General features: G+C 38.4%; 6 protein-coding genes and 1 long non-coding RNA gene across 16 annotated transcripts; 2 read left to right on the top strand and 5 right to left on the bottom strand.

Moving 5' to 3' along the window:
- Nucleotides 1–123: 123 nt before the first annotated feature.
- On the bottom strand, nucleotides 124–2,742 carry LOC106745791 (methylenetetrahydrofolate reductase). The gene is made up of 5 exons (XM_014621722.1): nucleotides 2,196–2,742; nucleotides 1,768–1,997; nucleotides 874–1,034; nucleotides 443–765; nucleotides 124–332 (listed from the first exon to the last, which is right to left on the bottom strand). The coding sequence occupies exons 1-5, from the start codon at nucleotides 2,402–2,404 to the stop codon at nucleotides 275–277; spliced, it is 981 nt and encodes a 326-aa protein (XP_014477208.1). The 5' UTR covers nucleotides 2,405–2,742; the 3' UTR covers nucleotides 124–274.
- Nucleotides 2,743–2,833: 91 nt separating this feature from the next.
- LOC106745792 (phosphatidylinositol N-acetylglucosaminyltransferase subunit P) lies at nucleotides 2,834–3,245 on the bottom strand. Its single transcript, XM_014621723.1, has one exon. The coding sequence runs from the start codon at nucleotides 3,235–3,237 to the stop codon at nucleotides 2,848–2,850; it is 390 nt and encodes a 129-aa protein (XP_014477209.1). The 5' UTR covers nucleotides 3,238–3,245; the 3' UTR covers nucleotides 2,834–2,847.
- A 47-nt stretch (nucleotides 3,246–3,292) lies between these two features.
- On the bottom strand, nucleotides 3,293–4,014 carry LOC106745793 (EKC/KEOPS complex subunit LAGE3). The gene is made up of 4 exons (XM_014621724.1): nucleotides 3,946–4,014; nucleotides 3,724–3,797; nucleotides 3,500–3,628; nucleotides 3,293–3,434 (listed from the first exon to the last, which is right to left on the bottom strand). The coding sequence occupies exons 2-4, from the start codon at nucleotides 3,738–3,740 to the stop codon at nucleotides 3,311–3,313; spliced, it is 270 nt and encodes an 89-aa protein (XP_014477210.1). The 5' UTR covers nucleotides 3,741–3,797; nucleotides 3,946–4,014; the 3' UTR covers nucleotides 3,293–3,310.
- A 941-nt stretch (nucleotides 4,015–4,955) lies between these two features.
- LOC106745794 (brefeldin A-inhibited guanine nucleotide-exchange protein 2) lies at nucleotides 4,956–15,485 on the bottom strand. Of its 2 annotated transcripts, XM_014621725.1 has the most exons (12): nucleotides 15,194–15,485; nucleotides 14,793–15,101; nucleotides 13,173–14,521; nucleotides 11,767–12,485; nucleotides 10,855–11,229; nucleotides 10,065–10,566; nucleotides 9,642–9,937; nucleotides 9,298–9,470; nucleotides 8,816–9,036; nucleotides 8,421–8,624; nucleotides 7,617–8,197; nucleotides 6,697–7,243 (listed from the first exon to the last, which is right to left on the bottom strand). In XM_014621725.1, the coding sequence occupies exons 2-12, from the start codon at nucleotides 14,914–14,916 to the stop codon at nucleotides 6,697–6,699; spliced, it is 5,091 nt and encodes a 1,696-aa protein (XP_014477211.1). In that variant the 5' UTR covers nucleotides 14,917–15,101; nucleotides 15,194–15,485. The 2 variants fall into 2 exon arrangements, with proteins under 2 accessions (XP_014477212.1, XP_014477211.1); XM_014621726.1 differs by lacking the exon at nucleotides 15,194–15,485 and having other exon boundaries at nucleotides 4,956–7,243; nucleotides 14,793–14,916.
- Nucleotides 15,486–15,770: 285 nt separating this feature from the next.
- On the top strand, nucleotides 15,771–21,173 carry LOC106745798 (luc7-like protein 3). Of its 6 annotated transcripts, none has more exons than XR_001374551.1 (8): nucleotides 15,774–16,120; nucleotides 16,649–16,897; nucleotides 16,969–17,175; nucleotides 17,338–17,499; nucleotides 17,647–17,837; nucleotides 18,136–18,221; nucleotides 18,341–20,139; nucleotides 20,870–21,173. XR_001374551.1 is itself a non-coding variant. In XM_014621735.1 (8 exons), the coding sequence occupies exons 1-7, from the start codon at nucleotides 16,016–16,018 to the stop codon at nucleotides 18,412–18,414; spliced, it is 1,074 nt and encodes a 357-aa protein (XP_014477221.1). In that variant the 5' UTR covers nucleotides 15,774–16,015; the 3' UTR covers nucleotides 18,415–18,451; nucleotides 19,563–21,173. The 6 variants fall into 6 exon arrangements, 3 of the variants coding, with proteins under 3 accessions (XP_014477221.1, XP_014477222.1, XP_014477220.1); XR_001374550.1 differs by having other exon boundaries at nucleotides 18,341–19,646; nucleotides 19,778–21,173; XM_014621735.1 differs by having other exon boundaries at nucleotides 18,341–18,451; nucleotides 19,563–21,173.
- On the bottom strand, nucleotides 19,731–27,220 carry LOC106745799 (solute carrier family 25 member 38). 4 transcript variants are annotated; one of them, XM_014621738.1, is made up of 9 exons: nucleotides 26,731–27,220; nucleotides 26,443–26,472; nucleotides 26,205–26,341; nucleotides 23,625–23,743; nucleotides 23,195–23,279; nucleotides 22,932–23,108; nucleotides 22,651–22,822; nucleotides 22,074–22,333; nucleotides 21,692–21,783 (listed from the first exon to the last, which is right to left on the bottom strand). In XM_014621738.1, exons 3-9 carry the CDS (start codon nucleotides 26,256–26,258, stop codon nucleotides 21,757–21,759), a joined length of 894 nt encoding a protein of 297 aa, XP_014477224.1. In that variant the 5' UTR covers nucleotides 26,259–26,341; nucleotides 26,443–26,472; nucleotides 26,731–27,220; the 3' UTR covers nucleotides 21,692–21,756. The 4 variants fall into 4 exon arrangements, with proteins under 4 accessions (XP_014477225.1, XP_014477224.1, XP_014477223.1 ...); XM_014621737.1 differs by lacking the exon at nucleotides 26,443–26,472; XM_014621739.1 differs by having other exon boundaries at nucleotides 19,731–21,783; nucleotides 26,205–27,220.
- Nucleotides 23,076–23,754, top strand: LOC106745802. Its single transcript, XR_001374553.1, has 2 exons — nucleotides 23,076–23,159; nucleotides 23,598–23,754. It is a non-coding gene; the product is annotated as an uncharacterized LOC106745802 (long non-coding RNA).
- Nucleotides 27,221–27,353: the final 133 nt, after the last annotated feature.

A 27,353-nucleotide genomic window follows, 5' to 3' on the forward strand; every position in this document is an offset into this window, starting at 1 on the left:
TCGGTTTCAACGTAATTGTTTCGTAACGACGATACGTTGAATTTGTTAACATACATTGAGAAAATAAAAATATAGATGCGACAAGATGGAATTGAATAAAATGTGCCGACACGATGCGTTGCAATAGTGGTTTTATTCTATTTCGTACAAAATTTATTCGAACGATTGTCTCTGTGACTTTAATTATAATTTGTAAATAGAAACGTAAATAAAGCGGCAGGAAATTTCTCGATGGTAAATCCGTTGACACCATTTTGAACAAATTTAAGAAAGATTAGGTCATCTGTTTGCAAGAATTTATGTGACCGCATATTTCCGTCAATAGCGATAATCTAGAAATATGATATAAATGCGTACATATGTATATATGGAATATGTAAAAATATATGTCTAATTAAGTTAAGTGGCTGCAGTATATCGCATTTAAGCGTTGTCTATTTACCTGTTCAGCGTAAATAAGTGAAAGCCGCAAGTTGCTCCGCTTCCAATCACATCCGTGATTATCTGTGCTGTTAATTCAAGTACGAATTTTCTCATCATTGTGTCCTCGCCCCTCATTCGCGCCAGATCGTCTTTAATTTTTCCCGGAATGTCGAGCTTACAAACACGCTCCATCATTTCTAAACACTCATAATCCGTTGGTGTGAAAATTCCAGGTATAATTGGAACCTGAATACCGATCTCTCGGCAATCTTTTACGAAATCAATGAAAACTTGAGATTCGAAAATCACTTGCGTTATGATGAAATCTGCGCCGGCCTCGACCTAAAAAATTCCAGATAAAATCTGCGCTTATAGAAATATCTATCGCAAATCTCGTTCGCGTGACATTGAATTGCTATCGCGCGAATCGATATAGGAATCGCTCGTTACTTTCGTTTTCAAATAATGCAAATCGAGCTCCTTGGAGGCTGACTTTGGGTGCATCTGCGGATAGCCCGCTACACATACGCAGAACGCGTCGCCGAAATGTTCTCTGATAAAAGCGACCAATTCACTTGCGTGCACGAAGTCACCGTCTCCGGACGAAGAATCTGCGATTCAGTCGAAATCTTGTATTTTGTCTTTTCGGCAAAACATTTCGGAAATCGATAAGTAAACTTCAACCGCGAAGATTACATCTTGAACTCAACCTTTTTGATCCTGGACAAACGCAACGTACGAGATACTAATAAAAATTAATTAATCAAATTATTAAGTGACATTGCGACGCATACCTCGAAGTACATATTCCGGACCTACCGAGATATATCTTGGAATTCGAAAGTTTGCGTCGAAAGCTCGAACCATCTCTGGTAGAAATATTTTACTGAAAATATAATGAAATTTTGCTGAAATGTATTTGAAATTCCCTCTCAATTAATATTTTATTATTATTCCATCGATATTTCAGTAAAAATTCAGTTTTCGGTTAAATTTCATGTTATCTAATATTTCTAAAAATATATTACTTTACAACAATATAATTTAACTTTCCTTACATTTCACAGTATTATATTCAATTTCATAAGGAAAATTATGATTCATTTTGAAATAACTTTCACTTCACTTTTCGCTGATTTCACGGTACTTTCAGCAAAATATTTTCATCGGGGATCCGTTTCTAGTAGAATTATTTGCAGCAATGCATCATGGAAATATTTTGGCACGGAAACACAAGAGTTCTCACGAATTGCGGGACGTTAATGGACAACGAATCTTTGTATTTCAATTCCTATTCGTTCCTATTGAAAAATATAAAGGTGGAAAGGATCCATGATACGTTACCTCCTTGTAGCGCAAATATGTTGACTATTTCAAGCGTAAGGGCTTTCTCTAAGATACTGACGACTTCGTCACGCCTCAAACCCTTAGCTGCTAGATGTAAGAGCGTGTTATTCGGGAGGTTCTTTAATATCTCCAAAGGCGCATAATTTTTATTGCCAGAAACTCCTTCGTTAACATGCCACGTTAACGCGTAAAAAAGAGGCGAGTATTTATCCATCTCCGCGAGAAGCCTGATTTACGTTATATACATTTTTTTAATAGAGTATTTTTGAAGGATATTATTTACCGTCAATGAGAATCAATTGCAATAATTTGAGTAAAATATCAAATTCAAATCACGAACATTAAGATGCCAGCGATTGAAGATCGTTACTTATTCACATTATCAATATTATAATTTGCCTGAAGATTTCTCTCACTGTACGAACCTTTGGTAAGATGTACCGGACTCCTTTCTGGAAACAATTTCGAAACTATAGAATATCTCGTGTTTACTAATCTTGTCTCTCAACGATCGTCGCAGATCCACGATCTCACGATGACGATTTTCGGTACGGAGATTACAGGTCGTCGGAGAATCGTCCTCAATATCATTTCTATCCGTGTCTCTCTTCTTCGCAAGAACAAAGTTTCTCATTACGAATCAGCGTGTAATCGCTCCTCTTCCTCAACTTATACTACCGAGTGGTTATCGACTTATATAATAACGACGCGGAGATGTTTGTAGTCGTACATGTTATAATATAAGTAATACTCTGACGCAATTGCTGACCTTCATATTATATTATGTAAGAAAAAATTATGATAACTTCCAATGAGACTTCTTATGTTGATTGGATGTTATACACAATTTATTAACAAGGTAATATAGGGAACAGTAATATAAATGTATGAAGTGAAAAATATATAAAGGATATCTGGTACACGTTTGATGCGTTAATTTTCTGGAAGACTTTACACTAGATAGATTCTATACCCGATCTTTGGCAGTTACCACTGACGTCGCATACTTCAAACGTTATTTCCGGCGGAATGCAAAAAGAACCTCAACAAAGAACAAGATCACTTCAAGGGTAATAATCACGATTTATTGTTCCTCAGATATAGCGTCCTGCAAACTTCCGTTATGGGTATGTCAGATACTGACGGTATCCCACCAGGAGTAGTCTCAGTCCTGTGCAGAGCATGCTTGTCCGTAATAGTTCTGAGATCGTTGATATCCGGAGTTATTAACATATTGATAGCTGGATAAATGAGAAACGCGAATGTGGCCAAGGCAGTCAATGCCCATATGGGTAGTGCCACTGCCCAATACTTAGATGGCAAGTATGTCAGGCCCAAATAATCATGCAACACTTCATCTGGCACCAAAGCCCATATTACATACAACAAGAAGAGTATGTTTGAGCCTATGTGCATAGCGTATCCGTATACGGCTCTGGGCCCATAAGGTGCAGGAGTATGCTCCATAATTACGTATGTACATTTTTAAATATCAATAACACATAATTAGTTAAGATGGTAGCAAAAGACTATTGGCTAATTAGTGATTGTATATTGGTTCAGGTGGGCCGAATTGTTGAATGGTTTCTGTGACTAGTAAAAGACTGTCAAAGAAGGATGTAAGTCCTACACGTACCTTCCGTGCTTCTTTGCCACTGAATGATCTGTGAAAGAAATGACGAATGTTAGTAAAGCAATATAAAAGAAAATCATATTGTTGTGTACTCACACTTCTAGGATATTATTATTTAATGTAAGCTTCTTGGTCACTGCACTTCTAGACGGTTCCTCGTCGACTCGAAGCACCTCATATGCTACTTCTGCTTCCCTCGCACTTGGGAAAGGCACGGATAGATTTCTGTGCAATGTTAAGGTTTTTGGTTAAAAACATTTGATCGAATAATAAAGTTTACTGTCGTTGAAAGAGATTATATGTCTATAAAGTAAGGATACACCTTAAGATCGTTCATGGCATTTTACGATGGCACCAGTTGTTCAAAATGAATTTCTACTGATGTCACGCTAATCTGTAACCATATATTAATACACAAATATGTATTAGAATATAGTAAAATAGGAATATTTATAATGTTTATGTAGATATGAAAATCGAATTATGTTAAAATGGATTTGGACATTTGTTTTTATCACAACATGTAAACTAAAGCCAATTACGTATGAAACTGTGTAGCATTATCAATATATTTGTGAAAATCAAAATTATCGAAGGAGGTTATAATGATTATCACGTTTACCTTCGCGCAAACGTTGCAATTAACTTCATAAAGTCGCCGCTACGAGTCGCCACTATCTAATGAAAAATCGAGCACGTAGTACGACTCAACAACAAATCTGGCGTACTTTTATTCCCTTATATATCCTACATGAAAAATAGATAAAATTCAACTTTGGCAAAAACGACGATAATGAAATAATTAAACAAATATCAATCACAGGAGATTGCCAACAATTATGGCATTTGAATAAAGCCATACAGGAAAACTCCCTCAAATAGCCACGAATCGGCGCTACGTCATCTTGCTTCACGATAACGCCATATATTGTTGTTGCAACCAAAGAGACATTAGAGTTAGATTGGGAAGTTTTGCCACACTCAACACATTCTCCAGACATCGTCCCATCTAATTTTCATCCATCCAAATCAATACAGCATGTTATATCTGATATATTAAAGCTCCGAAATGCTGAGGAAATGCGGAAATAAGTCGATGAATTGATCACTTCAAAAGATGAGTGATTTTATCAACGCGGAATCAAACTATCTCTCGAAAGATGACAAAAGGTTTTTGATAGCGACGGCTAATACTTTGATTAAAATATTATATGTCATCTCATTGTTGTTAATAAATAAAAATGGTTTTAATATACGAACTTTTGCAAGCACTTAATATAAAGGACGATGCAACAGAATACGTACGGTTTTACGAAATATTGAAAAGATGAAAACTATCATTACTGAAAGAAGCTACAATCGTGAAACTCGAGGACTTGAGTCTGAGGTTGTTTCATGAACACATCTTTTTCATTGAATTTATTTAAATAAGATCGAATCACGTCAAAGGACCAATTGCTATTTATATATATAAGTTATTTAAGCGTTACATTTCTTACGCCGGCACGTTTATAAATATATATATATATAAATATATATATATATNGATGTCTTATTTTAAATTTTCTACGTATTGACAACAGCACTTGCCCCTTTGTCACGCACACACTCATTCTCGTTTTCTATCAAATTATAAAGACTATCGCTTCAACAATGCCTAGCTAACTACTCACACAATCGCTATTTATAATCTATACATATCTTACTCTTCAAGAAATATGGGAACTCGCGGTAGTTTTTTCTCCTCGACATTTCATCGTCTACTTGACGGAACAACGACGACACACAGTTAGCGGTAAATAAAACTGCATCTTCTCAATGTCGAGACATTCTGAATTTGACGTAATTCTGTAATTAATAAGGTATTGTCGATTTTGAGATTGAAGAACAAATGTCTTTTCTTGGAAATAACAATGAGTGGTCCATTCAGTGAAGTATTCCAGGTGTAAATTATACGTTCTTGCGAAATACATAGACTAATGAATAGCAGATAAACATAAAACGTAACCTATGTTAAAAATTCAATGTCTTTTTTTGTAGTGTATCAGATTCTTAAATCAAGTCTCTCATCATATATTGGTTAGTGATTTTTTTTTTTTCTAAGACGGACAATGAAAATTATACAACGAAAATTATACAAATAAAATCGGCACAAATGATTGTTTGAATCGCTTTTTAAGATTACGCTAAAGAAGAATCAATTTCAAATTCGACAAAGACACATATATTTATGTCGCCGATTTCCACGATATTCCGTACCATTTTATATACGTGTATATGTTCCAATATATTACATAGACGCATGTGTGTACACGTAGCGTTAAACGCCTCGTATGCGATCCAGCGATTTCTGCGACAAACGTTGCGCAAACGTGTGCACAATAGTGCGTGTCTCACGTAATACATTCAGCGCTAAATGTGAACTGGGTGGATGTGCAGATTACTCGGTAAATGAAACATAAATATCACTTTGATAATACTATAGATTTGAATATTACTATAATTATAACAAGTTGTCACACGATACATACTATTGTAGAATGCCGTTGATACGCTGTTCACAAATCTGCACATTGGACGAATAAAAAGCAGGCTACATTTAGCGTTAAATGCGGTGTGCCACATAGACGAATCAAAGTATCAAAGTGAAATGTGTGAGATGTAAAATAATGCAAAATTGATCAAACAATTCGGTGCAACAGAAACTCATGCGAATCATTGGATCGTATGTAAGTAGTTTAACACGGGCCGAAGTACCTAACCGCGCTTTACAATTAATTACATTTCTACTACTGCGTAGACAATAGGCATTCAACCTTGTCTTCTTGCAAATATTCAGATGATTCAATCTTAGCGTAGAATTTCGAACCACTTCAAATATTATTTCAAATGAGGGCTTCTTCAAGATTTACTATAAACTCCTATTGAATCTTTACTGTCTTGTTGAAGCTAAAGATCACAAAGTTTTTAAAAATCTTGAAAATCTCTAAATTTTGAAATGTTGAAATCTTGCGCGAAGATGTTGAAATTCCTTAAAAATTGAGTGGATTTGACAGATTCGACAGATTTGATAATTTTAATAATTCTAAAAGCTTCGAGACTCTCTTTTTCGGGATGCTAAAATCTCGTTTTACGATACTTTATCGCTAAATTTAAATTGCTGTAAATTTGAGGAATTTTGATATTTTACTAGCTTCGAATAATACTCGAAGCAATTAGAAACCTACGCCGTTTCGAGTCGAAATAATCTCGAAACATTCGTCATCAGCCCATCGCTACTCGCCGACTCGTCACTACTGCTGCGTAATCCTGAAGACTGGCCCGATCCTGAGGAAGAACCTGCGCAGGACCGACCTGAGCTCCGGTTTGAGGTCGAAACACATCACTTCGCAGAGGGAAGGGTAGCAGGTCGAGGCGTGCACCGCAAAACGATGGTCGCTCATTTTGAGGATACGGGTGAGCAGTAGCAGCAGGATCGGCGTCCATGCGTCGCGGTGGGCCTCGTTGGCGATCGCGAGGAAGTACTCGAGAGCTTCGCACGCAACCTCGACCAGTCGTGCCTCGACTTTAGGCCAGTCGACGCGATGTACCTCGTCGCTGTACATCTTGAAGAGGATACGCAGCGCGCAGGCGAGCGATTGCGTCTCCTGCTTCAGCAGATTCGGCTTCACGTTGTCGCGAAAGCCGGCTTTCCACAGCACGTTGCGCTGTTCGTGGTCAGAATTGAAGCTCTTAGCGAAACGATGCGACCGCAACAGGCAATCGACCAGCTGCAGAAGGTGGCTGGTTGTCAGGGCGCAGTACATGCCCTGCTCCTCCTTTTGCTGATCGGTGCCGGCCCTGAAAGCCAGATTCCATGAATGAACGATATCTTTATAAATCGGAATTGTTCGCTCAGAAGTAGATATTTTTTTCGACGGAAAGAAATGCATCGTATTAAGACGAAAAAATACATAAAATGAGTATACGAGAAATCTCTTGGATAACACAGTATAGTAAAAGAATAACGAAATAAAAAATGTTAAATAGCAATTCGTATTAACTTTTCATTCCAATCACGGATAAAAGTATATTTGTAAATATAAGATATTTGATAATGTTTTAAACGCAAGTCGTCGTATAGTTACTTGTAATTAAAGCAATTTAAACAAATTCAAGCAAGTACTGCAAATTTGCAAAATACGTTATTTCGAAGTTGAACGGAAAGACTCACTTTACAAGCTCCGACGTCTTGCCATTTAGCATGTCGGCCTGCGCGAGCGCTAAATTTTCCTGATCCTCTTTGCGCGAGGTCGCCGGGTAGAAAACGATATTATCGATAGTCTGTATCAGCTCCAATTGTACCACACATTTGATCAACAATGCTGAGAAAAGCTTCGCTTTCGGCAGGATTTCGGTGTTCAAACTCTGCGCGCTGTTGCTCCTTTTTAAGATACCGATATGATGACCGTCCGCCTCGCCGGTGATCACGTCGAGGTCGGACTCCTTGTTAGGTGACTGTGGTTTCCACGTGAGCAGCGCCGACGGTAAAGTGCTCTCGAAGATGTCCAACACGCACTGGCACGTTTTCTCCCAGGTCTGTTCGTCAAACTTAATACCATTGCTGATGACCAGGTTCTCCAGGCAATTGGTGCCCGATCGAGCCAACTGTTCGTTGTCCTGCTGCACGCACCACAGCAGCTGGGAATACAGCTGTTCCAGCAATAACGGACCCAGGATGTCGTAGAACTGCGAGAAGACGTCTACGATGGCATAAAGCGCATGATTGCACGTCGTTGTCATCCATTCGGCTTTCTGTAACATTCGTTGATGCGTTTGTTCATGCGGTTACTTTTAAAGGGAAATCGTTGCGTATCTTCGTAGAAATCGGTTTCGGTTTGCGACAGTGTCTTAAAAGCAGTTAAAAAAAAATTATCTACACACGAAATTAAAGATTTCAGAAGAAGGACACAGGAAATTAAAAATGTAAATAAATGAAAATTAAAAGACGCAATTTAATTATTTGGAAGACACGAACCTCAGTATGCTGCTCAGGCAATTTCATATTGTCGAAAATCCTGAAAAGAACCTGGAAGAGATCCTTCCACCAATGAGGTTTGAAGGACGCGCCGTGCGTCTTGACAACGTCGAAGAGCACCGTCAATGCGCGCGTCCTGACGTCCAGCTTGCATCTGCTCACTACGCAAGATAGCTCGAACAACAGCGGGAACCAACCTCTTACCTAAGAGAAAATAGAAAAAAATTGAGATAATGAACGTCCTACTATGAGAGGACAGCATATATTCTCGTTGAATATCTTTTGATTTTACAGAAACAGCTCGGGTATGTCCTACCCGTTGTAACAACAACGTGAAATTCCGAGGTTGTGACAACTGAGGGTTAATACGAAAAAGTGAATGAAGAGAACGATACCCAGGCTCGGTCTTCCTCGGAAACCATTCCACTGTCGTCCATCATACCCTCGGCGAACAAGTTGGGATTCGCGTCGATATAAGACGCGCAGGAACGTATCAGCCGAATTGCCTCCATGCTAGTGTCCGGGAAGGACGCATTACATGCGAACTCGCTCAAGCACTTGACGGCGTCTTGAAAAGAATCTACCATGATGCTGAAGTCCTCCGCATACAGCTCGTCTGTAAACACATTGTGCACGAGTTAAAAATGATAAATATAAGATTAATACAATCCACTTAAAATGAAATTAATTCAGATTCACCGATTGTGATGTATTACAAAACCAATTCATATGGTTCAAAGTACAAGATGAACGCAGAAATCACTGAAGAAGCCAAATTAACAAATTTCTTAAAGTAATGTAAAAGTTAACAAATTTCTGATAGTAATATAACATTTGATACAATCAAAACATACAAACGTATTTGATCGTTACTTACTTATTATCTTGCCAGTCATCGAGAAAGCCAACTCGACGACAGACTCGTCACGATCGCTAGCTGCATGGTGGAAAACACTGAAGATATTCTTCCAACCAGATCTGATATTGGGCGCTTGCGAATGAACGATCTGCGCCACGCATCTAACCACCATGTCTCTGATGACGGGAGACCTGCATCAAATTAAATCGAATTGCACTCCACGACGAAATACATCTCTCACTCTCTCTCATTAGAGATACGATTATGTGAAAAAAATTATGTAAATTAAAATAGATACATCACAGTGTTCAACGTAATGTCGCGAAAAGTGAAACGAAGTTGAGGAAATCAAACAGAATTACCTGTTCTTTTTCATAATATGCTCGAACGGCCTGAGAAAGTCTTTTTGGAATCTAAAGTTGGCGAATTCGCCTTTCTCAATGAATTTCGTGGCTAGCTGCCTCAGAGAGTCCACGGCGAAGAACGAGATATCTTGCCTAGGGCTACATCCTACCCTGTCGAAATGATCACCGAGAACCTGCCAGATTCTGGACCACTGGAGCCTGATGCGTCCCATGTTGTAATACGAGATTTCGACGATTTTCGTAAGGGAGAACATGCGCGGCTGCGTGGGGTGCGCCAGCTCCTCGAGGGAAACCTAACGACGAATATCCATATCATGTAAATTGCATAAATGTTTATTGTGTAAAAATTGCTCGTTTCATTTCAAAGAAAGAGAGGGAGAGAAAGAGGGAGGGGGGGGGGAGAGAGAGAGAGAGAGAGACCTGGCAGAGAGCTTTGACGAATTCAACAATAGCGTCGCCGTCGAGTCTGGTGGAGCCGGTGAAGATGCGATCGACGGCCACGACAACGCTCTGCGAGCTGGTCTCGCCGATGGACTCCTTCACGCTGGGGTCCAGCGAGCTCAAATTGAGACTGTTAGCTTGATGTGAGCCGACAGAATGCGTGAGATTACCGAAATTCGCCAAAGGCGACGGAAAGTGCGGCTTCGACGGCGGACCCAGTAACTGGGGTCTCACGCCGGTGCCGATAAGTTGCGCTAACTCCAACTGCGAGATGCACTTGACAACGTCGAGCCATGAGCCACCCAAATAATTGCCGTCAGTATGAGCCACAGTGATGAGGGTCTTGATAGTGTCGATGTTCTTCGCCTTCATCTCGGTGATGGGGGAGTTGGCCGTCAGCAGGGTGAATCTCGCCAATGCTTGCACATAGGCGTCGCGTTCTAGGCTCATATGGAAGATACAGGCGATGCGGATGGCACATCTGGAACGTCACCAATTGAAATGTATATATTTAAGCTGCATTTTATATTTACAGATTAGATTTTGATTGTATTAAATTAAAATGTCTCGGGCAACGTAAGGATCTTGGCAGAATGGCTGATTTGTAATTTTAAGGTAATATCCTTTGCTTTTAAATCTGTCTAAATGATCAAGACTTCAAACACAAGACAGTCATTGTATTACTTAAGACAAAAACTTAAGTCATGGAAACGTTATCTTGAATTAATAAATCAGCCATTCAACAACTTTCTACATTATATTCTCTTACCTGATACCGTCCAAGCAAAGCGACGCGATCTCCGGGTCGTCGCAATCTTGAAGTCCGACGCTGAAAGCCGCGAGGAACGGCGTCCAGGCCATCTTGAACATCGGCCGTACATGCTCCAAGTGTTTAGCCGTGGTGAACGGTGCTTGAACGTGGCTCACGGACTCCATGAGATTCTTCGCCGCCGTGGAGATCACTTCCATCTCCATGTTCCACAACAATCGCCGTTTCTTCTCGCTCGAGATCAGTTGCTTGCCGGCGAGTCGGCTGTTGTTCGGGTTCGATTTCATCTTGATCTCGTTGCCAGCAATCTCGTCGTAGATCCTGGAAAGGTACTCCTCGGGGAGGTCCTCGTTGTCGCTGATACGTCGATTCAACCTGGTAATTGAAAATAAAGAGATTCGTTGAGTTTCTTCAATCGTCCTGCATCAAGAACGTGCGCTACACACATTTCTCAATTTCCTATTTTATATTTAACAATTAGCCCATATTATGTGGCAACGTTATTAACTTAATGTATTACACTAATTCAAGTATACAGGGTGTTGTCGTCAAATGTTCTATCCGTTCATATACTGATAGTTTAGTTAATGTGAACAGAAGGGTCCTCTATCAAAATTTTGAGTTATCTATGATTGAAAATAGCCACATATATAGAGGCTTCTTTAATTAATAATTCTAAAATTTTCATAATTATTTGCAAAATGGTAAATGACTTTTTTTGTTCAGGATGATCTAATGTATAAGTATATGACAGCTTTTGTACCTAGCAATAGACACCCTGTATATAAAAAATTAAATAAAAAAAATAAAAAATTGTCGGTTTTATATCATATTTAACATATTCACAAAACTTTTTTAGCAAAAAATGACAGATTGCACAATCTAATTTAATAAATTTATACTAAAATATACCTGATATACTGTTCCTTGGTCATTTTATTCTTGACCTGTGGCGAGTGCAAGTCGGTCGTCAGCATAATGATGGAAAAACCGAGGATGTAAGCGGTATCCGCGCTGGTGAACAGCCCATTATTAGGATTGCACTCGCAATAACGACTGGCAAACTTCTCCATCAAGCGATCGATTTTCTGCGCTTCGCCGGGTAGCCGGAAGCCTTCCAGGAAGTACCTGAGTGCAGTGACTAGATCGCGCTCGGCGAAGTTCATCTGGTCGATGTAGTGGTACATCACCTGATTGTGATTGTGATCGCCCAGGAAGTCACCGATGGCTGTCTTGTCAAGTCGTTCGTCCAGATGCAGCCACCTGGCCACGTCTTCCGGCGATGTGCCGAGCAGGCCCTGTTCTTGCAGGTATTGCACACCTTTGCCAGGCTTTCGACTGAAGATCTCGATGCCGGCCTCCCATACCTCCTTCTGTTGTTTCTGCACTTCATATTGTTCTGGCGAATCCGGCACCTCCTTGTTGCCGGTCAAACTGGAGTTGGCCGATGAGAGACTACCAGCACTGCCGTAACGCGGTAGCGGGGTTTCCGGCGCCGGGTCTGGCGGGTCCGACAGCGGTTGCTGGTCCGCAGGTACGCTGGGGTTCACATACAAATCCCGGCTCCACTCCACCATGCACTTCAGGATGGACACGAGACACTCCAATCCGCGGATGCGCATAGATTTCTCCTGGAAAGATGGAACGCTCGTGTTATTATATTGAACGCTTCAGAAACTGCTATAGAGAAGTTAAATAATCAGTGTTATCAAAATGAATTTTGAAATTTTCTGATTTTTCCATGCTTTCTAGACAACGATGGAGAATTTTCCATGAGCAATGTGTTATCTTAAATTTGAACGTTTAGAGACAGAGATTGCAGGAAAAGTAGCTTATATTATTAGAAATAACACAAACTTAAAAGTTTAGTAACATAATTCTGAACGCAAATTCAAGTCAACGAAAAATAAATTGAGTATTGGAGAAAAGTATACAATTGTGAGAAAAGTTGTAAATTTCAGATTTTTTATATCTTTCTCTGATTTTCCTCGGTTTTCCAGATCTGCGGCAACCCTGATAATTTATATATTGTAGTTCGACAAAAGTTCTATCGGAAGAATTTCACAAGTCATACTAAGCGGTATCTACAGTAAGTGTAATAAGTCTTAAGTCGTAGAAACCAGTCGAACGTGAGAAGAATAATCGGTTATCATTGGTCAATTTCTTACGGTTCAAAGCTTACTACACGTATTGTAGATGCTGCTTTATCGAGCATGTTAGAATTTTACAGATTTTACGCTAAAGTTGACACCTAACATTTAAGATAAATGAAAATTTACTTTGCTCAATTGTCCTCCAATCTCCCAGTTAAAACGCACCTGATTAGGCGATGCGCCGAGTTCCAAAGCCTGACGACCTTGGGCAATCTTGGATAGGTCGTTGACGAGCCTCTCGAAGAGGTTGGCGGCGGAAAGATCGCAATCATAATTAACGTAGATGTCGACGACACTCTGGGCATCCGCGCAGATCCTAGTGAGCGCGTGTATAACCATCCACTTGTGCTCGAAGGAGCTGCTGGAAGTCTCGAGGATGTTCATGAAGATTTCCTTGAAGAACACCTCGATTTGCATCTTGAGGTGCACCTTGAAGCGCGCGAGCAGTGCCAAGAACAAAGCCAACGACAGTTCGAACACCTCCGGCACCGACGAGACTCCGTTCTTCGACAAGGCGACGCACAAATACTGCTTGATCGCGATGACGAACATCTCGTTCGAGCGCAGCACCGGGCCGGCGTTTTGCAGGATTCCCAACAGCAGTTGCAACGACAAAATCTTGGAGCGGAGCTCGTGCGACCTCGGATCTGGGGTGCCGTCCGGCAACGGCTTCATCGAGAGCTTGCAGAGAGCGCGAAACACGAGGAACGCGTCTTTCTGCAACACATGCGTGAACTTAGCGGTGACCATGTTGTCGCTCTCGGCGGTCGCCTCGTCGCCGTTGTCCTCCGGCCCATTTTCAAGACTGACTTCCTCCTCCAACGGCACCACCGAGTTTACCACATCGTCGAGGATGCCTCGGACAATCGTCTGAGGATCCGTAGCATCACCGTTGGTGGCATTCTCTGCGCTTAGCTCTGCCTCAGCTTCACCGTTCGCCACGACAGTGCCTCCTCCGGTCTCTTGCTGAGCTTCACCGTCGATCTTCACGCTCTCCTCCTCGGCCTGAGACTCCATACGCGCGAATATCACATTGATCATCTGAGTGAGGGTTGCGCGAGCTGTCGTCTGGTTCACCAGATTACGTGACGCCAGGTAGACGTTGTAGACGGTGCGGATCGTCAATAACACCGTGCCCTCGTGCACCTCTACGTGTTGGCTCGTCATTACGGTCAGTAAGGCCTTGATTATCTGCAACTGTACGCCCTCGTCGGTCTGCGGACCGGTGAAACAGCCGCAGATGGTCTCAACGATGCGCACGATCAGCAGCTTACTAGGTTCCGTAGAGTCAGGCACATTGCCAGTCAAGTGACCATATGCTATCAGCTTCTGCAGACAGTCAAGCGCAGTCACCACGATCCGCGGTGATTTGCTCTGGCATGCTAATTCGAACGGCAAGAAGTACTTCTCTGCAGTGATGACATTTGAATCGCTCTTGGGCTGCGGCAATGCATTTGACGTTACCTCTTCACCCTGCCCAACCGGCACGTCTTTGATCTCATTGCGAAGATCCTCTGTAAAAGATGAAAATAGTGATGAGTATAATGAAGTAACAGATTGAAGCAGAGAAAAATTCTTCATGAGATACTTTATGATCTAAAATCAATGAGGATCTTTTTGGGTACTTGCTTTAAAATTATACGTTTAGGAATATAGATTGTTGAATCTTAGTCTAGAAAAAAAGATTGGCATATAAATTATACCAAAATATAATATCTCAGATATGTTCTTAATAATTTTGTACAGCAATTACATATAGCCTCGGACAAATTTTTAAGTTCTTACCAAGCGCAGACTCGCAGGACTTCCTGAGTTGCGAGAGGTGCGATCGCTTGACATCCCGATCAGCTAGTATTTTTTCCAAAGCTCGTACGATAAACATCTCTCTGGTTTTAGAATTATTTTGCATCGTCACCACTCCCAACACTGCAGCTGGAAATCTATGCTCGTTTAGTGCTTGTTAGTCAATGCATTAATACTGGAGCAAGCTAATGAGCAGCTGTATATGTAGCTATATCGAATATCCACCTGGCTGGTCGCCAGCATCTTTCACCACCTTCAGATTCTATTGCCACATAACCTTTTCCTACGAATCTACGAATATCACAAAGACATCGGTGAGGTGAGGTAAGGTAAGGTAAGGACAGGTAAGGTCGAGTAAACATCCCCAGGTGTGAAATATTCACCTGCGCGAGAAGATGACAGCTACATCTGATTCTTCGAGGCGACAGTAGAATAGAACCGCGAGAACGCGGCTTTCTCGAAGACGACGATTTATCGCATCGCCCGTTGGCGAATTCCAAACGGGTGTTGGACGACGGCCGACACCACCATCCGACACTCGCACTGACAGTCACCGGAACCGACCGGAACGCAACCACGGATGACGACGACCTCTCTCTCTCTCTCTCTCTCGTTTGCCCGCTGTCGTGTTGTGCGGCCAACTTCACGTGACGACGTACTTCCGTAAGCCGCATTCATGAGTCAGCGACAAATATTGGTGAAAATACTATATTAAATATGCAATTGGCTTATTTTTTCGACGATACGATCAGTGAGATCGCATGGATACGTGTAAACGGGCTTTAATAGTTGAAATTCAAGCTACATTTTCTTAATCGCACTTTTTGCGCGCTTTTGGTATTTTCCATTTCTTCTTTTTCTTATTCTTTAGTTGTGTATATATTATACTTTGTATGTTCGAAATGTATGAAAAATGTTAACAAGAATAGATTTAATATTTAACTTGATTCGGAAGTCATTGTTTACTACGACAGCGCCGCTGACGGCGAGTTTGGCACTTACGCTCGTTGCTCCGTTTTACGATTGTCACGGTCGTCCCCGGTCGTATGTGCCTTGTCGTTGTGTGTTTCGTTCAAGTTGTATAGTTTATTCATCACATTCTGTGTCTCGTTCAGAGTATTTCTCCGCTGCACATTGCGATTCTGAGGTTTCCCGCAGTGCGGATTTAACTCGTGGATCGTCACGATCAGTGCGACTAAAACAAAATGGCCGCAGCCGCGGCTGCCGCATTGCTCGATGAGCTTATGGGTAGGAACAGGAACGTCCTACCCAATGAAAAGCCCAAAGAACTTAATTGGGAAGATCCTGAGGTGAGCTATCGCGGAAAAGATAAGTTGCCCGTGGGAGACTTTTTGAAATTTCTGGCGTTGACACTTTTCAAAATGGAAGATTTAAACGTTCTTTCAAGTTTCTCAAGACATAAAGATATAAATGTATAAGATGTATCGAGAGTTCATACAATTAAAAATAAGATAAAAAGGAAAATCTCAGGTACAGATATATAATTTGTGTTAACTCTTTAAGTTAAATTAAAAAAGTAATTCAGAACTAAAAGTTACTGAAGATTAAATATATGGGACAATTGTAAGGTAATCGGTGTAAGAAATAACTTCTTGTAAGATTGAAAGCAATGGATCGAGATAAAAGAAATCTTATTTATTACCGTCGCTAAAATTCGTTTAAAAAAATTGTAAAATGAAAATAGTTTCCCATTGTAATAATTGATAACTATTACTTATGTCAAGAGTACAAATTAAAAAAAAAAATTATTTCTTAATTACATCTGTAAAATATAGAAAGCGAATAAAATAGGTTTGCTAATTCTTACTTTTTTCTAGTTCTGCAAGCTATATCTTGTGAAGTTCTGTCCCCATGATTTGTTTGTCAACACAAGAGCTGATTTAGGAGCTTGTCCCAGAATGCATGATGATGAGGCTAGAGAATTGTTTGAAAAGGCACCACCTTCATACCGCAAGCAGCAATATGAGGATGAATTTATCAGGTATTGCCAGAGTATGTTAAATGAGGTAGAACGTAAAATTGTGAAAGGGAAGCAGCGATTGGCCTTAATCGGTAGAACAGAAGCGGTAAGTTCCAGGTTGTGACCAATGGGGTGTTAGAAACATGTGATTGTAATTTATTTTATTATCTTATACAGCCAACATTAACACTAGCTCAAACGCAAAAAAACGAGGAACAGATTGCTTTATTAACAGAGAAAATAAATAAATTAGTGGATGAGGCAGAACAAAGTGGAATTCAGGGCAATGTTGAACAAGCGCAAGGCTTGATGCGCCTCTGCGATCAACTAAAAGAAGAACGAGAGACCCTAAAAAAGTCCAACGACAACAGTCATTATAATCAGGTAAGTGTGTAGTATATTAGTTTTGTACAAATCGCAATTATGATCTATACAATTGACACAATTAGAATTATAATCAACAATTTATGGTTTTTCATATATGATTAAGTATTAAAAATGTATAACACTATAATTAATTATACAATTTTGATTTTTGATTTGCAGACCGCTGAATTAGCAGCAGCGCAGGAAAAGCAGATGGAGGTGTGTGATGTTTGCGGCGCATTTTTAATTGTTGGCGACGCTCAGCAGCGAATTGATGATCATCTGATGGGAAAGCAGCATGTGGGTTATGCGAGATTGAAGAGCGCCCTTCAAGAAATTATGGTAAACATCGTCCGTCGTTTTACAACGTTAAATATCGCAGAGACGAACGAATAAATAAAGTCAGCTCTCGAAATCAAATAAAGTTTGTTGCAAATTATTACAATATTTTTCTACCATTTGATGCTAATCAATAACCATTTTTTTTAGAGCAAGCGTGAAAAAGCACGTGATGAGAAAGAGCAGAAGAGGGAGGAAGAGCGAAAACAAAGAGCACGTGCGAATGAAGAACTAGACAGGCGGCGAAGAGACGGTGATAGAGATAGAGATCGTGACAGAGAAAGGGACAAACGTCGTAGACGTACCGATGATGATAAACGCCGTGACTCGAGCAGTCATAGGTAAAAATTTTACTAAATCTCGATTCAGACCATTTACTAAACCGCAAATGGACTGATATTTGACGGAAATCAGTTTTTGAAATTTCATGCTTTTGAATAAGATTTTGAAAAAAATTGATTCAATTTTCTGTTAGATATATTTGTACACAAATTTTATTAAGATTTCCTATTATTTTAATGAAAATGTACTCACGCTATATATGCTGCTCATTATATATCGTTTTTAATGGTAAAAATACCAAACCCGAGGAAGTCAGGAGAGTGATCTGTCTGAAGTAGATATTGTTTTTTTGCACAGAAATTCCGGACATAGAAGTAGAAGTAGGTCGCGAGATAAACATGAACGTCACCGTGATGAGGATAGTCACCGACGTCACAACCGAGGTAAAATAACAATTTTTGTAGACTCTGACGCAATGCAATTGCTAAATTGATCGCTACGCGTGTCGAAAGATTGACTCACTTTTGATAATAAAATATGATGAAAACCGCAACGATTCTAGGAAATCGCGATCATCGGGGTACCAGCCATCACAGTCGGCGCCGACACCGCTCGCGAAGCCGAAGTCACAAGTAACTTCTCTTGATTGGTTAGTGAGTGAGAAGTAAGCCAGGTATGCACCAAACAATATAACCATATTCGTCTCAATTACTGTACAGGTACTCTTTCGATCCAGGTGAGTTGCCATTCCGATGCACATAATACATATACATGATAATATAATCTGTGATGTTTGAAGTGCCGCGTAAGTCACACAGCAAGTTCGTCTCTCGCTCTCTCTGAAACACACTCTATCTCTCTCCGCCTCTCTCTATCTGACTTTCCGTCATGATTAGTCATTTCTCGCGAGGTGAAGCTCGATGAAGAAGTTGATCTGACACCGTTGGCCTCTGTCACGTTTCTCCTTATCGTTAAAAAGGCGACTCGTAATTGATGGTGCTATCAAGTGTGTGATGTGTGAGAGATGGTGAAGTCGACAGACCGACAAGTCTTATCTTGATACTTATCACTAGGTAGTATCGTAGATAATGAAACAATGAATTCAATGCAACAATGATTTAACTCCCTTTTCTGAGAAAAGCGAGTTATTTTAGCGAGCAGTATTAACTTTAAAAACAAGAAAAGTTTGAACTCTTTAAAAAGTCAGACTCTTTAAAACTTTTTAAAAAATCATATTGTTGCAGTGATTTTAAAGAGAATTATTACTACAAAGAGTGTTTTGAATAAACCCATCGTTCATTAACAATTGATCATCATCACATTGATCAGATGTTAAAATAATTGCAGAAACAATACCGATTAATGATTAATCTCTGTGTGTGTGACGGTTACTTGATTAATAGTTACTTCTCTCAGTCGTGATTATTAATTATTTGTTAAAGTGGTTGCGATAATAATAGGTTACTACTACAACACTTGGTGCATTCAGCAGCAACTGCTCACTGAGCGTTGAGTGAGTTCTTAAATTCGATTGGTACATTCGTATAGATCTAAAAGTATACCCCAATCAATACAAGAGCTCACTAAGCGCTCAATAAGCGGTTGTAGCTCCTGGATGCACCAACTGACAGAGACGCAATTGACTAACTGATATCACATTCCGTGCACTTTCTTTGTATACCAAGCAAGCTGGGAGAAGGTATACCTACGCTTGCTTTCACCGATTATAATTCTATATCCGAGAAGCAGATGGATGTAGGTCCAAAAAGTTGCCTTTTTTCCAGGAGATGAACTCCCGTGAACTCATCTGGATTCTTGGATACATGGTTTTAAGATGAACTTTAAAATGAGCCTCAATAAGTGTACAGGTTGACACTCATATTTAAGATAATGTAGACCCATATTGTTTATATATATCTACTTCCAAATAAAACAAATTTGTATAAAAGTACATTTTTTTTTTATTTATCATAACGTGCACTTAACGCATTGTTTCCAGAATTCCAGTCGAATTTCGAGAGCTCCCATTGGATTCGCTTCGTTCTCTAGCTTATACGTAAGCCCGTATTCCCCGTTGAATAAAAGGATAATTTTGGACCTTATTCCTCCCTGCTTCTCTGGCATGGAACTGTCTTTCGTAGGTTCGTTAAAAGTGCGGTATTGCTCGCGCGTCGATAAGAGAGAGGGAGAGAGAGAGAAAGAGATTTAGTGATTTAGTGTGGAGGGGACACAGCTCTCAGTGCCCGCTTCGTAGAGCTTCGTCCACGACTGCAAATGCACGAGTGCACAACTACGAGTGCGCCCTGCAAACGTGTGACTGTGACTATACGAAGCTCTAGCTTCTGCCACGCAATTGACGAGGTATTTATGCCGGAATGATAATACCAACACATGTCCTGCCCAGGAGAATATTCCCCTTGCTTCTGTTCTCGAATATGTTTTCTTCGAGTCGGCGAACTAGGGACCTAACGATTCTAGGCCTGTTACTTTAGACAGTGCAGAAATTCTTGTGTCTCCAGTGCACAGAGTGACCGAATCTCGCTTCGCGTACTCCGAGACAATAACAGAAGAAACTAAGACATTTATCATTTTTTTACATAGGAAGTAAGACTAACATTAATGAACCGCACTATCTTTATCATCACAAAAGGATACATCTTCACTCTCTCTTGAAAATACGAAAATACCATTTCCTCATCACGCAAGAAAATGAACATTAACGAAGGAAGGAGACAAATAATACGATATCTCTAAGAGCAAACATTGACTTTCTTTTCTTTTTTTTGCGACAATCTTCGCAACAATTTCCTTGAAAAGAAAACTTAATTATTTAAAAATTTTCGCAATTATTTCACCATAAGTCATTACCTCATCTGACAATAAGAGTTAGGTGATCAGGCGCATCAGCCGTATCCGATGTCGTTCGACACAATTAATAACATCTAATATAAGGACCTCGTGCGCTTATTAAACAAACACAACAGAGAGACAAGATTTTACCAGCGAAGCTGGCATATGATGCACAATGTTTGACCACATCGAATCGTGATCTGGAGACATTCTTGTTAAAACTCGGATTCTCTACTTTCAGAAAGAAGACGCGAGAAGAAATAACTGGAGATTATGTAAGACGTCGCTTAACATATCGTTAAGGTAGATTTTGCATAATCTCAACGGTGGTGAAAGAGTGGGAGAGAAAGAGAAGACAAACGAAGGAAAGAATATGCGTCAACACCAGAGAAATCGGGATTGGCTTAACTTATGATACGAGCGATTGTTACTTTTAGGCCGTCTATACATAAACAGATCAATCAGCAAGGTAAATTGTCTATAGTATACATTGTAATACTCGTAAGATTGTTATTTGAAATTAATAAAACAATGTCGCAACGAAATTTCATTGGTCCTTTCTTTTTTATTTTGGGTAATTCTAATTGAAAAGATGTTTAAAATAGCCGAAACCTATTGACCTTTCACATCAGATTTTTTAAATTGGAATTTCGCGAGTTAACTTAGTGAAATTTGGATGATTATTAACACATTGCGTACGGGTGACGAGAAATCTCGTTTTTAGTAAGCCGAACGTTGTGGCCGGGCGACGAGATATCTCGTTTTCAGGTTTCTTCGATTTAATCAATGACTTAAGGAATTCAAAATAGATTTTTTTGTTACGTCACCAGGGTAACGAAGTCTCGCGCATTCTCAAAACAAATGGTTAACGAATAAATGTGTATATAATTGTCGTGTTGAGCGAGTAGAGTGCCGTACGCAATGTGTTAAAAAATATTAAATGTGCGACTAAATGTTAATGTGCAGTGAAGAATAAGTAACGATATAAAGGATTGTTTGTATATTTAAAATATTCCATTTTTTTTTATTATATAATGTAATAAATACGTGGTCAATTGAACATAATTTATATTAATACTGTACATGGTAATTCTGTTCTGGTATAAAAATAGATCTGCATCAGTGCGTTTACTTCAGTCCAATCAACCTCGTTACCTAAACAATACAATAAAATATCGCTCATTAATTATTATTGTCGTTTTTCTTGAAGATATGCGAAATGTTCTTCATTCTTTTTAACAGAAACAAGTATCAATATTAAACGTATATTCTTATAAAGAATATGTTTTAGCATTTAGTAACAACAAATTATAATAATAAAGACAGTTTCTGCAAAGAATCTGAAGATGGCAACGTTTAAAAATGTTTCCTCAACTAACTTCGAAGATCATTTCGTCATTTTACTACTTCTTTACTTGATTATTTGATCTAATATTTGAATTTACCTGTTCATACACTGTCCAAGCCATAGCGGTCATTAGAGTTCGTCTTAGCATTCTGGGCACGATACCCTTGAAATACCCTAGGATACCGTATTTTTTATAAATGAACAATGTCGCATGATAAATGCCGTTAAATTCGTTTGGATACAGTTGCATTTTGGTCTTGATAACGTCTGCCGGTTGCGTTACTATAGAAGCCATAATGCCAGCTAAAATTCCGCAGCTGAAGTGGACTGGTATGGACGACTTGTCGACTGTCTTTTCTACAAACAAGATACGATATACCTTTACTTAATGAAGTTTGTGAATACAAATAAATTTTTTAATTTCAAGATCTGAACCAATATCAGTATTCTATAATAGATTGTAATCGTACATCCTATAAGATTAACAAATTTAAATTTTCTCACACGCATAATATACAATATATGTGTCAAAAAGTAATGTCTAAGTACGACATGTAAAACATAATATTTTTGTGTGAAAATTCTGTTAATATATATATAGATATATATTTAGAAATAATTATTCTAATCATTTTGTTGGGTGTTTGATACTAGGTTAAGACACGGTTGAATACCTGTGCTAACAGCCATCTTTTTTAATTGAGTGTAAAACATAAGGTATAGACCACTGTAAGGAGCGTCTCGTAGTAATGTGGGTACCAAACCACTTGACAAGCCTTTCATTCCTTCTTGTTTATAGATCAATTTCAAGGCCTCGCTAATACTGTTGTACTTATAAACATCGCTCTGAAAACACAATTTCTTTCTTTAATTTACGTCGCCTCATTGTTATTTCGCTATTGTGTTCCTTATTGTTGCTACGTGAATTACTTTATTTCTTATTCATTAATTATACCTCAAATCGCGTTTTCACGACTGTGATGGGAATTAGTAGAGCGCCAGACATGGATCGCGCAGTGATACCCAAGGAAATAGCTTGCAGGGCCGTCAGTTCCTCCAGACCAAAGGTGTGTTTCAACCAGTGCAATGACGAGAAGTACAGGCCCACACCAGGAATTACTCTCGTAATGGACTGCAAATATAACATACGATCGCCTTCATCAATATGAATTGACATTCGATTGTGAGTTTTCTTAAATTCTTAGTATGATGTTTTACCGGTGTCATCCCTCTCCAGAGTCCGAAGACATTATCCTTCCGCACGATGTGCGCCACTGTTCCCAACATCCCACTTTTTGGCGTTCTGCACGAAAGATCCGGAGAATTAGTAGGTAATCGTTTCAGATAAAAGTATTCGAAATCAAGAAATTAAGCGACATAAATCTAATTAGGAAAATATTGTTTTTTAATTTTCAACAACAAAATTATTATTAATCTATTTTAAATTAATAAAACCTGTGATTTTAAGACATTACACAAACGTTAAGCAAACAATTCTTAAGAATGATTTGAAACTTTTCATTATTAGCACAACTCGATTTAAACTTGAGAATCCCAAATCCAAGTTGTACGCAATTGCATAAATTCGAAACGGAAAGTTGAACATTTGATTTTATTGCAGTGACCGAGATTGAATGATCGAACTTACGCATAATGAGCATTGACTCTGCTTTGAAGTCTAGTCTTCACCAAATCCAGCGGCTGGAAGAGGATTGTGGAGAAAGTCCCGGAGAAAGATCCCGCAAGGAACGACTTCAAGATCGGATACTGCAAATATTGAACAATTTTCGAGAAAGCTCTAAGAGAGACGCTCTTCTTAATCAATTAGTGTTTAATAAGAAATCTTTGGAAAATTCACATTATTCGAAGGCTACAGGCGTCCGAGTTGCATTGGATTTTACATTGGAATATGGGACTCAATTATCGCGAATGCGTGAACAGGCGATAAAAGAATACGCGTGTTGTCATGTCACGAGTTTGCTCACGTGAGACGAGCAATCTCGGCCAAGCGCACGATATTCGCATACATATGTGTAATGCTTATCATTCTGACACGGGACACCCGGGGTTATCGTTGAGCGACAAACAGCTATTTTTTCCCCGAGAATTCGATATATTAATTACTCGCGTGTTTCTTAGTAGCTCGCGTGATGTTTTTCAGTGGAGCATTGCATGACTCTCGCATTATCACGGACATTTTGCTTCGCAGGGGATCTGTTTGTCTTCTTGTTTTTTTTTTCGACAGATAAGTAGGCGTAAAAATAAAATTTCATCAGATTGATGACGAACTATTCGCGTAAATCTGTCGCCTGTGCATATTAAGTATTATCTTTTTTTAAGAAATAGTCGACGCCTTATCACCTCATTTTTCCTGTTATCAACTTTCTTCACGGGAGACCTATGAATCTCGACGACTATTCTTTCACGATGTGAGCTAGTATATAATGATAATAGCGGAAAATATCAGCAAATTTTATTTTAAAAACAATTTTTATTCATCTCACAAAGATATCACGCGTATCGTCGACTTTAGGAAAATTTTACAAAGATAAAACGGATTGGAAAATTTGATATATGTATAAAACTTCAATTATATTTTTATGATCTATAGATCTATAGATTTACAATAACATTTTGCTTTCAACTTATACATTTTGCACTCAATGTATAGAATGTATAATCATTAAGTACGATAAAAAGCGAATTGTTTCAAAGTTTCTAATCTTTTATATAACATAAATTTTATTAAACTGTAATTTTTCAAAATTATAAATAATGACATTTGAAAAATCTATCTCGACATTTAATGTAAAGGAAAACACGAGACTTTACAAGATTCACTCCTTGTATTATTGTAATTGAGTTATTAATATAGTTGCAATGAGAAAATAGGATTTTTGATTATCATCTTATAAAAGCTAAATCCATTTAGCTCATTTTTATACTATAAATATTGAGATTTAAATATATTTTTTGTTCAGTTAGGAGATAAGGTATAAACATTAATTGTAAGACTAAGGGCCGGTTGTAAATTTATCTAGTGAACAAATATTTGAAGGACGTTCTATACGAAAATAAACTATAAGAATACAAAGAAATTGCTGGTATACTGAAAAACACTATTGAACAACAATATAATATAGTAGTAATTTCTTCTTCTTTTTATAATTTATTTTAATTCTGTACAGGGATGCTCTTCAGATATTTATCCATTAGATAAATTTATCCGGAGGTGAAACTGACTCTAACAGCAATTAAAAGTTATGGTAACATTTTGGAAATGGCTACACCCAATATTAATCAGTATGTCTGTTCTTTTTAGCTAAACTGCACTAGTTCAAGAAATGTATATATTAGTAAGTGCACGAAGCGTACATATAAAATTCTCATGTTATAGTGTGTATAAATTTCTTAAACTAGTTCAGCGGTGCAGCGAAAACGAACAGACTTACAGACTAAATATTGTTTGTTTGTTGAACATATTCGCTATTGGAATATTCGAAAACTCTTCATAAACCACCTCACATATATATTTTTCTATGCAATTATATAAAATAGGCCTGATAAGGATGAATAAATATGACAATGTAGATAATGTAGAAAATAAAAATTTGCTTTCAAATGTGATGGTGATTTTTCATGAAATCGTTGCATCACATATGTGACGCTGATCTCTTGAAATCATTACACCATACATGTGTAATGATTTCAAGAGATCAGCGTCACATATGTGATGCAACGATTTCATGAAAAGTGAGTCTTGAGAACTACTGACTGAGTCAGTTTTTATAACTATATTCATGTTAAATTTCTCTAACCTATATTTGTTCATATTTTCTTAATACAATTATAAGCTCTGTTTTCCATTCATTAAAGAATACTATTTAGTTAAGAATAAATAATTTGTTCACAGTTTCTAATGATATCTATAAGTGAAGTTATACTTACAGTGCTAAGGACATCCATGATATGTGTGTGATTTACAAATTTATATTCGCTACTAAATTTTACTCAATTGCCCAGTATTATTAAATTTCAAATATACATATGTAAATTGGTGCTTAAAATTTTATTCACTGTTCCAGAATCTTAATAATTGTTATTCAAGTCTCAGTATCCGTTCATCCTCTTTTTAACATTCACTGATTTTTATTCTAGCTCTATAGAACTGTCTTTGGCACTGGCAAGATACTGAATCACATTTCGAACGTGCGGTTACTCTACTTACATCCTTCCTTATCGTTGTTCCACCAGTATCGAGGTCAATCGTGTGACCCTGCATATCAGGGCATATCAGGGCATATCAGGGCATATTCAAACAGTAAAAAGTTTCCAGGCTATCAGTTGTTGAAACGTGACTTTATACTGGAAAACGTGATGTACTTTATTCTCTTGCACGAGACTATTTCCTCCTATACTTGTTTTATCATATCTTTTCAATATCTCGGTAGAATTATCTGAATTACCGATTAGGTTTTTCTTCTCAAGAAATTCAACTGGTTAAGAACAAAAGAAAACAAGGAATTTATTAAGACTTATATGTCCAGATTTTGAAGAGAAAGTAAAAACAAAAAAGTAAGTATAGGAAAGTGGCTTTTAGAATCGATATATCTTAGAAAGTTTTAAATTTCCATGCTGTAATATGTGGAAAATACTTATATATACATACATCTACATATGTATATATATATGTGTATTTAGTATATATATATATGTGTATTTAGTAAGGTAAATGCGTAATAACAAATTGGTACCGATTTATTCATCACGAACTTATCCTATATGATCAAATATCGTCTATCAGCGAAATTTCCACGTCAATAAACAACAGGAAACAAAATAATAACTTATATCGAAATTTGAAACGCGTAAGAACGGAGGTCACACGACGGTCGAAAAATCGCGAATGACTGATAAGGTTAGCGGACTGCGATCGCGAAATCATTATTTTGCGCCGATCAAGGCACGGATGACGTATCTGTTGATTTGTTTATCTGCAGAACAGGACGCAAATTGTTTAACACTAGTCCACGGTTACAAATCAGTATAAATTTCGTGAATATTCATTGGATTGTAAAGACGATACTACATTATCTCAAGCTATGTTCCATTTTTTTCATTGATATTGTTAACAGTATTCTATTCTCTTCGATATTTGCACAAGAACAGAATCACGTATTCTCGTCTCGTATTGCAAGTACAGAAAATGCTGATAAATGAACAGACTCAAAACTAGAAACTAATGACATCTAACAAAGGATCTCCGAACCATCTGAACTTATTTCAATTTCCGGTTTCCGCTTGCGTCTGCGCAATAAAGAGCAAAGTGAATATGCTCTCAAAGAAGTATGTAAAAAATGAAAAGTGTAACAAACGC

Source organism: Dinoponera quadriceps, unplaced genomic scaffold (genome assembly GCF_001313825.1).
Source record: "Dinoponera quadriceps isolate SergipeBrazil2010 unplaced genomic scaffold, ASM131382v1 scaffold1658, whole genome shotgun sequence".
Classification (NCBI taxonomy): Eukaryota; Metazoa; Arthropoda; class Insecta; order Hymenoptera; family Formicidae; genus Dinoponera; species Dinoponera quadriceps.